This window comes from Taudactylus pleione, unplaced genomic scaffold, assembly GCF_031769625.1.
Source record: "Taudactylus pleione unplaced genomic scaffold, aTauple2 ptg000556l, whole genome shotgun sequence".
Lineage (NCBI taxonomy): Eukaryota > Metazoa > Chordata > Amphibia > Anura > Myobatrachidae > Taudactylus > Taudactylus pleione.
In genome coordinates, this window is record NW_028284958.1 from 16357091 (window position 1) to 16373723 (window position 16633).

The 16633-nt window shown below is 43.7% G+C and overlaps 1 protein-coding gene across 1 annotated transcript in view; it reads right to left on the reverse strand.

Annotated features, from left to right (window-relative positions):
• The window catches only part of IGF1R (insulin like growth factor 1 receptor), a 225574-nt gene extending 209402 nt beyond the window's left edge, over positions 1-16172 (reverse strand). Inside the window, exon 1 of the mRNA XM_088452688.1 lies at positions 15311-16172. Coding sequence (XP_088308814.1) covers positions 15311-15419 — 109 coding nt within the window. The 5' untranslated portion in view covers positions 15420-16172. The remainder of the gene's footprint in view (positions 1-15310) is intronic.
• Between the last annotated feature and the right edge of the window lie 461 nt (positions 16173-16633).

The window sequence follows — 16633 nt, forward strand, 5'->3', positions numbered from 1 at the left end:
ACATCGCATCCCAGATCAGATGGTTTTGCAGGAAGATCTGGGGATGCGATGTACGACCCCGCGGGAGCGCGCTGCATGATATCAGGTATGATAACGTGCCCATACACGGCAGGATATAGCACCTATATCGTGCAGTGTATGGGGGCCATTAGGCACGTGTACATTTATATGGCAAACTTACTTTTTTGCTTCTTATAAGTCATGCAAAGATAGGTTAACCCTGCACAGCAAACCTGATTTCCCTTTACAATTAGGAGTAGATTTCAGGTTAAATGTTGGGTTAATGCAACTAAATTACACAATAATGACAAAAATAGGATTTTGGTACTTACCGATAAATTGCTTTCTCCGATTCAGCAGGGGACACAGGAGCCTCAGTACAATGGGGTATAGGAGTGTGTTAACCGGGAGCTGGCACCTTTAAATAAAAAATTACTGGTAGCTAGCTCCTCCCCCTCTATACCCCCCCAGGTCAGTCTAAAAACAACTGTGCCCGAGGGGAGCTGGAAAGTAAGGAGAAGGAGACAGAAAAGCTACATTAATCACATATACATAAGAAAACCACATATACATGAAAACAAGAACAGGTCAGTCAGACAACATTAAACGCAAACTAGCGCCTGAACCTGTAAAAACCAGTAACAATGCAGGCAGAACAGCGTAGGGTGGGTGTCCAGTGTCCCCTGTGGAATCGGAGAAAGGGATTTATCGGTAAGTACCAAAATCCTATTTTCTCCTTCATCCACCAGGGGACACTGGAGCCTCAGTACAATGGTGACGTCCCAGAGCTTACATCCCGGGTGGGAGAGCGCTGAGTGCCCTGCAAGACCGCACATCCAAACTCTGAAGCGGAGGCCGCAAAAGTATCAAAACGATAGAATCGTAGGAAGGTATGCGTGCCTGACCAAGTGGCTGCTCTACAAAGCTGGTTTAAGGAAACCTCCGCGAGCAGCCGCCCATGAAGGACCTACCGAGCATGTAGAATGCACCGTAATAGGACCCAGTGGTTGTTTGGAAGCCACCACGTATGCTTGCCTGATAGTGAAGCGAATCCATCTAGAAATGGTCTGTTTGGAGGCTGGCCAACCTGGACGGGCCACATCAAACCGAATAAACAAAGCATCCGATTTACGGAGGGAGGCAGTCCTGTCAACGTAAATCCGGAGTGCTCTGACTACATCCAAGGATTTTGAATTGGAAGAGTCATCCTTAAACACCGGAACCACGATAGGCTGGTTTATATGAAAAGCTGTCACCACTTTGGGAAGAAAAGCCCTGAGTAAGCAGCTCCACCCTATCCTCATGGAAAATAAGATAAAGAGGGCGGCAGGATAAAGCACTGAGTTCTGACACACGCCTTGCCGAAGCGAGAGCAAACAACAGAACCACCTTCCAGGTTAAGTACTTTATCTCCACTCTCTGTAATGGCTCAAAAGTATCAGACTGGAGGAAGGCCAACACCAAATCCAAATCCCATGGTGCTGTGGGAGGCACAAAGGGGGGGTTGAATCCTCACAACTCCCTGGAGAAAAGTCTGTATATCCGGAAGCAAAGCCAATTTCCTCTGAAAGAAAATAGACAACACGGATACCTGTACTTTTAATGAACCCAGACGAAGGACTGCTGTGAGACCAGCCTGAAGAAAAAGGAGACGTGATACCTTAAAGACTGAAGGAGGAGAATTACGTCTCTCACACCAAGCCACATATGTCTTCCAAATGCGGTAATAATGTTGAGAAGTGACTTCTTTCCTAGCCCGAATCATTGTGGGAATGACACTGGACGGAGTACCCTTCTTTCTGAGGACGGCCCTTTCAATAGCCAGTCCTTCAAACAAAGCCGCCTTAAGTCGCGATAAACAAATGGGCCCTGACGAAGGAGGTCGTCCTGAAGAGGCAGTGGCCACGGCTCGTCTATTAACAGATTCTGTATCTGGGAGTACCACGCTCGTCTGGGCCAATCTGGTGCTATCAGAAGCACCTTGATCCCTTTTCGCTTGATTCTTTGAAGCAGGCGCGGAATGAGCGGAAACGGAGGGAATAGGTAAATGTAATTAAACTTCCACGGAGCAGTCAGTGCGTCCACTGCAGCTGCCCGTGGGTCCCTTGTTCTGGAGTAGTAAACTGGTAGTTGGTGGTTTAACCTTGACGCCATAAGGTCGGCTTGAGGACAGCCCCACCTCAGAGTTAGTTGCTGGAACACCTGAGGATTGAGTGACCATTCCCCTGGATGAACGTCCTGCCGACCTAGGTAGCCGGCCTCCCAGTTTTCTACTCCTGGGATGAAGATCGCAGAAATCGCTACTGTGAATTCCTCTGCCCAAAGCAGAATCCTGGTTACCTCCCTCATGGCGGCTCTGCTTTTTGTGCCGCCCTGCCTGTTTATATACGCCACTGCAGTGGCGTTGTCCGACTGGACTCTGATTGCCTGCCCCTCCAGCAGCGGATGCGCCAGCTGGAGAGCATAAAATACCGCTCTCAACTCTAGGATATTTATGGGCAATCTGGCTTCCTGCTGCGTCCAGTGCCCCTGAAAATGCTTTCCCAGAGTCACTGCTCCCCAGCCCCTCAGACTTGCGTCCGTGGTGAGGAGGGTCCAATCCCACACCGCAAACTTTTTCCCCGCCAGCAGGTGGGAAGGGTTCAGCCACCAAATGAGAGATGTTCGAGTCTGAGGCGCCAGGAGAACTCTCTGATGGAGAAAGAGGTGGGATCCTGACCACTGGGAGAGGAGATCCAGTTGAAAAGGACGGGCATGAAATCTTGCATACTGAATCGCCTCGAAGGCCGCCACCATCTTCCCCAGAAGGCGGATACAGAGATGCACAGACACTCAGCGATGTTGTAAGACCAGGCGCACCATATGCTGAATGGAGGCAGCTTTGTCTTGAGGTAGGAAAACTTTTTGCTGCACTGTGTCCAGTATCATTCCCAGGAATAGTAAACGCTGTGTGGGGATCAGGGAGGACTTTTTGAAATTTAGTATCCAACCGTGTTGCAGGAGGATGCTCTGAGTTAAGCGAATGTCCCTTAACAGCCGAGCTTCCGAAGAGGCCTTTATCAATAGATCGTCTCAGTATGGAACAATGACGACCCCCTGGCCATGCAGTAGGGCCATCATTGCCGCCATAACTTGTGTGAAGACTCTTGGAGCTGACGAAAGTCCGAAAGGTAGGGCCTGGAATTGAAAATGCGACTCTAGGACCGCAAAACGAAGAAAGGCCTGATGGGGGGGCCAGATGGAGATGTGGAGATAAGCGTCCTTTATGTCTAAGGACACCAGAAACTCGTTCCTGTCGAGACCCGCTATAACGGATTGGAGAGATTCCATCTTGAATTTGAAAACTCGAAGATGAGGGTTTAAATCCTTGAGATTGAGTATGGGTCTCATGGAGCCGTCTGGCTTGGGCACCACAAACAGGCTGGAATAAAACCCTTGATCTCTCTGATGGGTAGGAACATTCACTATTACCTGAGACAATAACAGTTTTTGTATTGCCCCTTGAATTTCTCCTCGTTTTTCTGCAACCAGAGGTAAACCGGTTTTGAAAAAACGAGAAGGAGGATGAACCCTGAAGTCCAATTTCAGGCCGTGAATAATGATGTCCCTGACCCAGGCGTCCTGGCAAGACTGGATCCAAATGTCCTTGAAACGTAAAAGGCGCGCCCCAACCCTCGGATCCCCCAAATGAGAAGGAAGGACGTCATGCGGCAGGCTTGGCAGCTGCCTTGCCCTGCTGAGTGTTGGAGGCGGCTGATGCTGAAGCTCTACCTCGGCCTCTGGAACCTCTGGAGAAGGCCGAACCTCCTCTGGAACGCCCTCTAAATCTTCCAGAGGCACGAAAATATCGAAAGGAGGGACATGCCAAAGATCTTCTAGTAGGAGGAGGAGCTGCAGATGGTAGGTAAATGGATTTCCCACCTGTAGCTTGTGAGATCCACTTATCTAACTCCGATCCGAAAAGTACCTCCCCAGTAAAGGGAAGGGTCTCTACCGCTCTCTTGGACTCTGCATCTGCCTTCCATTGACGCAGCCACAGAACCCTTCTAGCAGATATAGCTAATGCTATGCTGAAGATCTGGCGGATAGATTACAAATGTCCTTAGACGCTTCTCCGAGGAAAGCAGCCGACTCTGCGATCTGTTCGGCTAACTGAATTAAGTCGTCAGTTTGCGTACCTGTCTTAATCCCCTCAGCCAGCTGCAGTGCCCAGGCTTCAATGGCCTTATTTACCCAACAACTAACTAGTGCTGGTCGCATCAAAACCCCTGCAACTGTATACAAGGATTTCAATGTGTGTTCCATCCTCCTATCCGAGGTTTCCTTTAGGGAAACCGAGGTCAGGCACCGGAAGCACCGTTTTCTTGGAAAGACGGGCTACTCACGGGTCCACTGCTGGAGGAATTTCACATAATCTCCTACTGTCAGGTGGGAAAGGGTAATAAGACAGATATTTCTCAGAAATTTGAAATTTTTTGTCTGGGTGTTTCCATGCGGAACAAAGAATCTCATCCAGCTCTTCTGATGCTGGAAAGGTAACAGACCATTTAAATCTTTTACCGAAAATAGATGGTTTTTCAGTAACCTCTAAATCCTCTACATGCAACACCTGGCGTACTGCTGAAATTAAAGCATCCACGCCCTGAGATGCAGGTTCGGGGTCTTCAGGAATGTAAGTTTCCTCTTCCTGAACCTCACCCTCTTCAGTGTCCTGCAACTCCTCATCTGACTCATCCCAGTGTAAGGGATTATGAATCAATCTCTTACTAAGGACTTGAGCAGGAGAAGAAGAATAAGCAGGTGGGGCCTGGGACACTGCTTTTGTAAGTCCCTCAACAGATCTGGCCAGAGAGCGAGCCCAATCTGGTTCAGCTGCTGTTTGTCTCAGCCTCTCCCTGTCATTACGAGCTGATTCCAGCTCTGATGACAGAATTGATATAACTGCAGTCAATTGTTCAGACCACCTAGGCTGGACTGCAAGATTAGTATCTTGAGGTAAAGTCACATTTATCACACAGTAAGGAAGCATTAGATCGTCCCTGTGTGAATTTTTCACCACAAGTCTTGCATGAAAAAGACTTTTGTGCAGCTTTAGACCCCTTGGTAGACATGTCTGTAGTACAGGCACCACACCCAAACACACAGAGAAAAGGACAGTAATGCAATAACAGATTTTTCAATCACACCACACAGAGACCTGAAAGGGGCACAGAGGGAGATAAACTATAATGCTTGCAGCGCTAACAGAATAGTGCTGATAACAAGAATAAAAATGCAAGTGCTGATACAGAGTACTAGCCTGACTCCTGCACAGTTCTCTCCACCCTGTAGTGCGTGTAAAATGGCCACCAGCGTCCTTCTGGAAGCGCTGAGGCTGCTGGGAGGCAGGAGCAGAAAAGAAACTTAGCCCCCCCCCCCCGCTATGGCGCTCTCAGCGCTAGCGGAGCGCACTGTGAATGCCCGCCTAAACACTTGTCCTGGCTCCTCTGCTAACCAGGGAGCCAGGGAACACTAACCTTAACCCTGCCTGTGGCGGGCATATGCTACTGGGTCCCGCGACTGTAGCAGGAGACCTCAGCGCAAACCGCATGCAGCAGCGGTGAGGATCTCCCCGGCAGCTCCCTCGGCGCAAACAGGCAGGTGCTGTAGGCTGCCTGTCTGTCCTCATGCTGTAGAGTATATTTCTGGAGTCCTAAGGAGGCTTACGTCCAGCTCCCAGGGCACATTTTTTAGACTGATCTGGGGGGGGTATAGAGGGGGAGGAGCTAGCTACCAGTAGTTTTTTATTTAAAGGTGCCAACTCCCGGTTAACACACTCCTATACCCCATTGTACTGAGGCTCCAGTGTCCCCTGGTGGATGAAGGAGAAATGTCCTTTTCCATGCAATAATTTCATAAGTGTCGTATATGGGGGAACCTTTGTTTCAATATCAAATAACAACTCAAATTAAAAGGTTTGTTTTTAGAATCCGTATTATTGCACTACAATGTCCATCTCTCCCAAACATGGAAATACCCTTATTGTCTTTTTTATAAAGTTTTAAAACAATCAAAATAACTGCACTACAATGTCCATCCGCTGCCGTGCATGTAGGGCATTACCGATTTCCTTTCCTGGGAATGTCCTCCCTACCAAATGAGTTACAAGTCTGATATCTTTGGAAAACAAACAAAAGCTGTTTAAAGGCAAATCATCCTCTTACTAGGAGACTCCCTGCATCTGAGTGGTAAGAACTACAGTAACCTGCATGAGGTCAGTAATGCAGCATATCCCACAACTATCACTGTTCAGCCCCCTGATGGACATCACAGGATGGATAGGGTTCCAAGCCAAAAGTTCTGCCTGCAAAGTCTAGCTCCAATAAAAATGAGGAACTAGTAAGCAGAGATTGTTGAGGATCACGACAACGCACACACTTTTGGGTAGAACTCCTGGAAGCAGAACAATACAGTTTAATCAACAATGAAACACAAGTATGATTATATAACAAATAAGAAAAAAGTTGAAAAATCTGGTTATAATCAGTCTACTCCAATAAGCCTAAATGTGCATCGTGCAATAGAATGGTATAAAAATTCCCTTTATAATGTGTTGTGAGAAGCATTACTGCTACACTATCCCTCACTAAATAAAACACATGTCCGATGAAAATTTGGGAGCAGAATAAACTCACAAATCGTCTCAAATTCTGTAGTTAAGCAAATAATACCCTCTTTTCCATCAAATACCCGGGTCCGACCTGGGTTTTCAGACATGGTTCCAACCCCGGTCATACACTGTTACACAGCACCATCCATCTGGGTTATTCTCAGGTCAGCCCCGTTCACACTGAACCTGCGTCTGCCCTGCTAAACTTGTGAAGTCATAAAAAGTGGGAGGTGACTGCTCCACAACCACCAATCAGCTCATTTTAGGCATGACCCAGGTCGGATAACCCAAGTTGCGCAGTTTACACTGCACCATTACTCAGGTCCATCCTGGGTCCGACCCTGGTAGCTACCTGGGTTGGATTGCCAGGTCACTTGACCCGAGTTATTTTTCAGGGACCCTTTGAACACTGAGCTGCGACCCGGGTAGACCCAACAAAAACCCAGGTTTTTGCTCTGGTGTAAAAGGGGTATAAATGAACACAACTCAGTAAAACAATGATGATGATAAAAGCCAACACAATGCAACAGAGTCATATAATGCACTGCACTTCAACAAGGCAAGAGTCATACAGCACAGTTGGGTGATCCTGGGAAAAATCTGCTATTATGCATAATAAGATATGGAACAGAAATATTGTTCATAGCATGGCAATATCCTCTACTATTCAGCAAGGGTAAAAGCAGGACAGCAACCTCTTTCCTGGCAGCCAGTCTAAGAACCATTTCAATTGAGCGGAATAAAAATAGGATAGACTTTGTTCATTAGCATCACGTGGGAATTTTAGTCTCTGTGTTCAAGTGGACTCATTCAGAAAAACGTGGTAGTACGAACGCAGATACAACAGAGATCATTAACCCCTCTGGTCTTCTGGACCTAAACCAACACACAACATTCACATTAAGCTTTCTGGTTTTGTTACAGAGGAAAAATTCCCCATCAGTTCTGGACACGCAGGAAGGCGGAATTCAATTAACCCCGTTAACTGTACAGGTGCTAATTGATCGCCAGCCTGACTCAATTAGCCCCGCTGAGACCCAACAAGAAATCCCTGTTACCGGTGTAGTTATCGGGTGATAACTGCCAGTTAACGTACAAGTCCGTAAACTTATCACGAATCTCGTGCGTTTACGCCCAATAACCCGTGTTAATACACGTGTTTTACGTGCATGAACAAGGCTATTGGGCGAATGTGGCAGGCTAATTGAATAGCCCGAGGCGTTAAAACCTGAGGCTGCCTTCCGTTAATTACCCAATGTAATTTACTGTGGGTACTTGAATTCCCCTGAAAGTTTGCTCTATTTCTATTCCTGTTTTCTTAACCTGGTTTGGAGATTCATAGGGGTATTCAATATGGGAGCGAAAACATAGTTTTTGCGTTAATATCGCACCTATGACGTCATTATCGCAGGTTTTAGTTTTACATCGTATTCAATTTCAAAGACTTTTCGCAGGTTCGAAAAGTCTTTGATAAAAAACGGGGATAACTTTTCACCATTGAATAGGTGTCGAAAAAAAGTGACAGAATTTAGGGGTGCAGGCTTAAAAAAATAGCCTGCACCCCCCCTGGGAATGACATTTAAAAAAGAACTGTGTCAAAAAAAAGTTTAAAAAAAAAAAAAAAAATAGGGACACCCCAAAAAAGTAATTTAAAAATTGGGGTGAAAAAAAAAAAAAAAAAATGGGAAAAAATTGTTTAACAATAGGGAAATAGGTTCAGGGCTATTCTGCAAGTATGCGACAGGTGTTTTCTAGAATAGATTTATAGTGGCAGGTGCACAATTGCAGAATTTTTAAAAACTTACTTTAGGGACATCAAAATATGCTAGTACCCATTTTCATGTACCCCAAATTTGATAGGACCACTTAAAAAAAATAACCTAAGTGCTCTTCTGCATCACTTCTTCAGTGTCGGGAAAAAACACCTGCTGCAGCTATTTAAATCCCCGACTTTCAATTACAGGCTAAAACGGGGGTACCCATAGTGATCCCCCATGTTTTTACAACTTTAGGGGGGTCTTATAATTTTTTTTAAGGAAAATTTCGTAACTTTACGCAAATCCCACTTCGCAGGCTCCCGTTTTCGTTAGTTTCATATTGAATACGGGGATAAGCGGGCACGCGCCCGATACTTTAACACAGGTAAAAGCTCCGATATGAAACGTAAACTTCGACAGTGAAGTTTACGTTTCATATTGAATACCCCTCTTAGACTAGCTTAAATGTTACATTTAACTGCTTAGCAAAGAGAAAATTGGGGGTTTGGGAGGGACATCCCTGCTCTCCTTTATTAAAAAAAACGGAACCTGTAAACCATAATATTTCCTCTAATTAGATAGGAGCAGAGCATTACTGAGATAGTTAAGCCTCCTAAGAGAATAATGTCAGATTTAAACAGTTTTCAGATGGGAAGTATTTTGGATCTTCCCAGCAGGCTTATTACCACAAGGCGTTAAACCATGGATACATTTTATTTTAATGCTAATACAAGTAAACTGTATATTGTTTTTTTCCCTAGAACGTCTCTTAAAACACAGTAGCAACATTTTTGCTTTAATTACACTATACAGCCAAAATGAAATACTTTTATGATTTCACCGGTTTACTTTTACACAAGTAGTGCAATCCAAAAAGATACCTCAACATGTAACATACCCAAGAGCAGTGATGATGAACAGATGTTTACTCCAAATTCTGAAACAAGGTGCTCGATTCAATTCAGCACGATGCTGAATAGCCCCAGGAGGGAGCTCCCGAAGCGATTCAATTCACCGCACTGTCTGGTCCGACTTAAAGATTTCTTTTCACAACCTCCTGAGGGAACAAGGAGAAATCCAACAAAAGTGGCGGCCGCTTTCCTGCTCAGTGCAGCGATAACAGCCACTTTAGTCGGAGAATGCCAGCTCTCGCGACCGGCATTCTCCAACTTTTAACTGGCAACTGTCAGACCAAACAGCGCGGTGAATTGAAATAGCTCTGGGAGCTCCCTCCCGGGGCTATACAGCATCTCGCTGAATGGATTAGAGCCCAAAGTATAACTTTCTGATTGGAACTAGCATCTTACATGCCGTCTATTAGAGCCAGACTAAACCGAATCGGTTAGTGGATTAGAATCATGCTATGATGTGTGTAAAAATGTAATGTAGCACTTTAAAAAGAAGAAAACAAAAAAGTTAACCAATGAGTTCCATGGATAAAAAAAAATAAAAGTGGTTGTAAAAGTTTCCACTTGTAGCACAATTACACAAACTTTAAAACAATGTGTTCATGTCTGGGGAGAGCAGTATCACTTTAAAAAAAAAAAAAGAAAAGTTGAAAAAGATTTCCTTCATTCATGCCTCAGCATTACAAAATAAATATACGTTTTACTTGGTCTGCCGGTCACACTTCACTTGCGTCAAATGGTCACAGAGAGAGGGCAGGAGATTCCTACCCTTGTTTTAAAGCAATGAGTGCAATCTCTCATTTACTAACAAATAGTAACGAGTAGAGATCCTGGCACAGGGCTCACACATTCTACAATCACTGTATACAAAAGATCTTTCCACGTGTTGCTTCTAACAAAGCTGTCGAGCTTTCCATTACACCAAACTCAGTTTCACAGATTTTATCACTAGCAGACAAACGACTGCACCATTACGACATTGTAATCGTGCAGTCGTTTCACAGTCTGGTGCTGTGCCTATACTGAACGATCAGTCATTCAGTGTAGGCACATCAATCATCCACAAACATGCTCAACCTGACATTATAGCCAGGTTGCACAGCATGTTCGGCCGATGACTGATGTCGGAAACGACATTAATGTGCCAAATTCATGTGCGATTGAACGATAACGATATCGTTATCATTCAATCGTATATAGAAATCGGCAGGTGGAAGTGTGCCATTACAGCATTGAAAGCACTTTATCATATAGTTGTGCATTTCAGTGTCATTTGGTAAATGACACAAACCAAAGTATTATTGTGGCAACATGCCTAATAAGCAAGTAATTTCCACATTTCCTATTTTATTTTTGAAATTCTAAAACAATTTAATTGTTCCTAGTGGAACAGTCTTCATGTTACTTAAACAAGGCACATGATAGTTCAAAGAGGACAGACTAGAAACAAATACAAAACAAATGGCTGTAGATATAATACAGGACCCTTCACTGATGCGAAGGCTATATATCACCATGCTGTCTCACTTAAGCGGCCCATACACTGTGCGATTTTTTGCACGTTGTGGACGATTTCGATCAATCATAACGATCAATTGTGCACCCTGTGTGTTGATTCTGTATGTTTACGATACCGTCCCCGCCGTCACATAGCTGTATCGTAGATCTTATGGCACAACCGTAAGATTGCGATAATGTACAATTCGATACACATTAGCATCCGTATGGTATGATCGTAACGATCAATCGTACACCATTTCAACACAACGTACGGAGAATTTCAAGGGAAGAATCTCAAGGGAAAAATCGTACAACACATCGTGACGTTTCAATATCGCACAGTGTATGGCCGGCATTATAGTAACTGTACCACATAAAGCAATTAAATATATATCACAGAGCAACTAAAATCAGCAACAATGCCACATACAAAGTACAAGTAGTAAGACCTTTTGTTGTGTTTTGGGAGCTCAATACCAATTTGTAAACAAAAAAAACACCAGTGACCTAAAAAAAAAAAATGCTTCCAATGTTTGCAACTCGTCCCATATTTGTGTTTTTATTAAGCAAGAAAAGTGAACAAAATAAAATACATGAACTCCAAAAGTATGAAAGCACTGTACAGATTATAGACGGACATAGTTGCTCAGCTCAACAACTTTAACAATATGTGCAGCAAGCCCAAACAGATGTATTTTATTATCGGAAATCTATTAGTTCTAGACTCCCTAATGGTCTATTTAAACAACCAAGTATCACATACATTTCACTTGAATAAACACCATTTATATAAAGATTCATAATTAAAACATCCCCTTGAGCATCATTCAAAATATTGTTCAAAAAGTGTAAGTAGGAGGGAGGGGACGAACAACTAACACAGTATTACAATGGGGACTAATGTTGTGTCGGCAACCAGTCTAAAATAATCACTAGCACCTATTGGAATAAAATAGGGGAATCACAGATGAGAAAATAGAAAAATAGACAATTATACGTGTAGACAAAATCGCAAAACAAAGTCAACACTAATCTAGATCATACAGATGTCAAAGTTTTTAAGTTCTAAAGTGTTTCGTATTGGCACATTGCAAAGACGTGACTAATGAATGAGCATACACATCTGACAAAAAGGTTTTTTTGTTTGAACGCAACAAATCAAAGCTTGCATTCCCATCTTGTCCCCAATTAGATATTTACAGAACACAGGTTCGAAGGCTGATCAAAGTAAATTTCAAATGGTTCTAAGTAATAAAAATCATTCAGGATCATAATAAGAAGGACAACTCTCTGGAAATCTATTTAAAATTAATTTTAAGAAACATCCAAAAAACAGACTATCCACAAAACAATTACAAGCAGAAAAGGTCAGAGCAGAGATGTTTACCAGAAAAGGGCAATTTTTTTTTCTTATCCCTAGGTTAGGAGCTGAAAACTATTCCAAAAATGTTTACAAGCCAATACATGTGGAAAAACCTTTCTACCACAATGTGAGGAAGTCATTGCAGGAGACCGTAAACGGAAAGCCCGATTTTTTTCTCTTTTTTTTAAACAAAACTTGTTATCAACCTAGAGTGGGAAAAATACTTTAAAGACAGCTTATTGTAGCAATTTTCCAACCCCTTACAGGCAATTTAAGGTCACTGTTTACATTATGAGCTTTATATGTTCTAGATTTATTCGACACAAGGCAGTGCTCTGAATTTTTTAAAGGATCTTTGTTATGTATGGAATGTAAAATGCAGGACAAAGCTTTTGATTTCTAAAGTCGCCTTCTTAAAACGAGATTTGTATTTTCAAACAAATGCAAAATGGATAATATTTAAAAATGACAATTTTATTCAGTATATTGTGTATAATATTTCAAATGCTTTACATTTTAGATCATGTAACTGTACCAGTGTTTTTGGAAAGATTGCTTATTTTTTTATTAGTATATATAAAAACTTTTAATGCTAAACTTTGCAGGTAAAAATAACCAGGCTTTAGGCTCAACAAGTAGTGACAATCTACTACTTTTGGACAGGAAATGCTTTGTTCCTTGAATGAATGTTAGCAGATGAAAGACATATGAACCTATAATGCATGCACCTGTGTTCTACCTTGGAACTATTTGAGAGCCTGCAAACAATACCTACAAGGGTGGTCTTGTGCTTGGCTGTAATTCACAAGCCATTAAAAGCATTTTATTATTTTTACCTGTGTGCCTCAGTCTATAAAGAGGATGCCGAAGCAATTTAGAAAACGTGGGACCTATGTTCTTTGTAAAACATTCTAGTCTGATGTTAACTTTTAAGGCCTGGGATGTTCTCATTGCAGTCTTCATTTTTTTTTCTCTAATCAAACTTCAATTTCATGTAGTATGTATATTCAAATTGAGTTTGAGCTTTTAATTACCTTTTTAAAGCTATATAATGAAAGAAAAAAAAAAGCTTCCATACAAGTACGGAAATTAAAAATAAAACAGTAATATGTTTTCTACTTTGACAAATAGCAAACAAAAACAACAATTTAGAGTTAAAGAGTTTCTGCGTTAATCTCCAAACTATCCTGCGCAAAACAAAAAAAAAAAACGAGGTCTGGTGAAATGTTGTAAACAAATTAGGAATGGGAGGTAGTAAGTGCGTTTATACAGGGTAAGCCAGGACCACCGGTCGCATGACACTCCCCCCTATGATGAAAGCATCAGGATTGGGTCTGAAACACAAAGGATCTTTATAAATCAAACCAAGGAGGCACTACTGAAAAAACCCTTCTGCAGACAGATGGATTACTGATACAAGAAAAATAATGTTACAAAATTGCAGAAAAATACATTTACATATTCATGAATGTTTGTCTGGATCCCCCACACACCATTTGTATTGCTTATGATGAGACCCTCTACCCCTTTATTTTAAGTAAACAAAAACAGACACATACCAAGTGACCCTACAAACAAAGCACCATCTGTATCAGATCCACGCAGAGATGGTTTATTTCCTACAGCACTAAAAATAACACCCACCAAAAATAAAGGGCCCCTTGAAATTAACTCTTCTGGCGCCACGCAGAATAACACACTTTTACATCAGCACCTAGATATGGTTGACATAAGCACAAAAATAGTAAACACGGGAAGGCGACCGTATCATAATTCCTGGACACAGCTAAACCATGAGAGTATATAGTACGAGCCTGTCTGTCTGTCACTCACCCTGACAAATAATACTGCAGCCATTGTATACGTACAGATTTCTGATCCATGTTGACAGAGCGACTGAGTGTAGTAATAGTATGAATGGCTTCTATGTCCGTCAATAGCAAGGAGGGATCAGAAGACAGAGTATTATGTGACCACACATTGTTCAACACGCTTGCATCTATGTACCTGAACATATATAGACATGCAGCACTGTATATACATTTTAAAGAAAAATTTGGTAGGTACACACAAATATTTATCCCTCACAATCACTATGAATACTTGTAAAAAAAAAAATATTAATTGAACATGCCAGAGTCCTAGCCTCAGAAGCTTACTTTTTATGTCTGGGTATGTAGACCAATGGAAACACTTGGATTATGCCTAGGTGTTATGTCTCGGGCGCCTATGATTGTGTCTGCATATCAGACAGTACTGGGATCACATGGTTCAGGCAGCCTGTGTACGTACTGTAGATGGATTTCTTCTCCAGGCACCTTATTGTATAAACCCTTTTAGAAGAATACTGATATCACACACAGGATGGTACAGTGTCCGCAGCTGCCCTTTACAGATATATAACTTGGTATTATGCACTACAAACAGTTCTAAATCCATTCCCAGTGATAATTCAGGTTATAAAGCCAGGCAGGTGTTGATGCATGGATACACCCAATTTCAGGGAGCATCAACACCTGGCCATACAGGTTTCTTTATTAAGCCTCTCCTTTCCTCAGAAAGGTGATTATTGTTAAGCCTTTATTTTAGGATACGGGGAACCTATGTACATACTTTACATGTATGCAGGCTGCCCCATATGTCACACTTTGCGAACCAAGGTACAGGCCAATGATCAGTTTTGTGGATATAAAATAATGCAGTTGTAGTCAGTGCACCGCCCTGCCATGCATGTCTGCTGATGATGGGAGATGCTCCATTATCTCCAGATACAAGTAGTACCAGGGCAGGTGCCCTCACTGCCTAATCTATCACATTACTGCACAGCGCACAACACAAGAGGCATGGTACTACATATGAAACACAACCACATCTGGTGTCAGCTAAAGTAACCTCCCCACCAAAATCAATGAGGATCTCATCACATACGGTGCATTTACATCCACGAACACGAGTGTGATGACCAGCAGCCTACAGAGGGTCACACACACAGCCGCCCCCTGTATCGGATGTGTAACATGCTGCTGCTATGGGGAGTGAGGGACCTGCAGTGCTCCACGTGTAAGTGTCTCATCCCAGACTAGACAGTCTCCCACGGAGGAGGAAAGGGAGGGGGGGGAACAGACACACTCACCTCTTCCACCCAGGGGCTCCAGGCACAAGCTCGGGCAGAGGCACAGCAGCAGTAGTATAGGGGCTACCGACAAACAGGCCGGAGAACCCCAGCCCAATCCGGCCTTCATCTCCACAGCTTCCCAGGAGGAGACACGCGTGGATCAGCCACTCCGAGGGCACTCACATCCACCTCCGAGGTCCCACTCTGGCCGGAGTAAAGATGGCGGCCGGAGCCCACACACACTGACCCTATATATGTATATATAGCTATGTATAGCCCGTGCACTGTGACCTTGCTGCGGGCGCCGGGGGTCCCTCCTGTGTCAGGGGGGGGGGCGGCGGGAGGAGGAGGATGATGTGCGGTTTGTTCTTTGGTTCAGTCCGGGGATGACACAAGGCAGCGTGACCCCAAATAGCTCCCAGCCCGGGGGTGCCGCTCAGCACAGGGGGGCGGGTGTCCTCAGGCTGTACGCAGGGTGCCCGCTCCCGGGGCAGTGGCTCCGCAGTGCTCTCGCCGCTAGGACACGTTACACGCGGGGAGCAGGCAGCAGACACCCGCAGACACGCGCCGCTCCAAGTCCTCAGCCTCCATGTCACCCGTTTCACGCCCGGACCTCAGCCCTCAGGAGGCCGCTGCGGGACCAATGAATGGAGAGTCCCCCTCCCCCCTGCTCTGCTCAGTCCGGGCCCCTGAAGGTCAGTGACGGGCTCCTGCTCAGCGAGTGGGCACAGCGCTGCTCCCCAGGCTCGGTAGTGCTGCTGGTGTCTGGCTCCGGGCGCTGCTGCAGCGCTCTTATTGTGTGTGATCCCTCTCCTCTCTCTCTATGTGACGTTACTGCTGCTGCTGTAAACAACAAGAGCCTGAGACACATCCACTAACACACACACAGGGCTGCCTGCAAAGCCAGGACTGGAAGCTGCCTCCTCCCAGCACAGGAACAGCACCACCTCTACTACTGCTAATGTTATTATTAGTATTACTACTACTACTGTAGCATCCAACCTGCATGTAGCCGCACAGTACTTTTATGCTACAGGTATACTACATTCATACATACATATTGCTTCCAGGCTACATTTCTGCCATATCCACCTCTAAAAGATAACATATTACAGCCATCCAAAACCATCATATTGCACTCCATTATTCTGAATTCACTTTTAATTACTGTATTATGCAATTATAAAATCTATTTCAACATTATATCTATATCTAATACTATATATTTCCTAATATATAATATATAAAATTATGTGACAGGGACTGATGTGAATGACTGAAAAGTGCTGTAGCGTGCCATATAAATAGCTATCAATAAACATCCAGCCTCAACATATATCA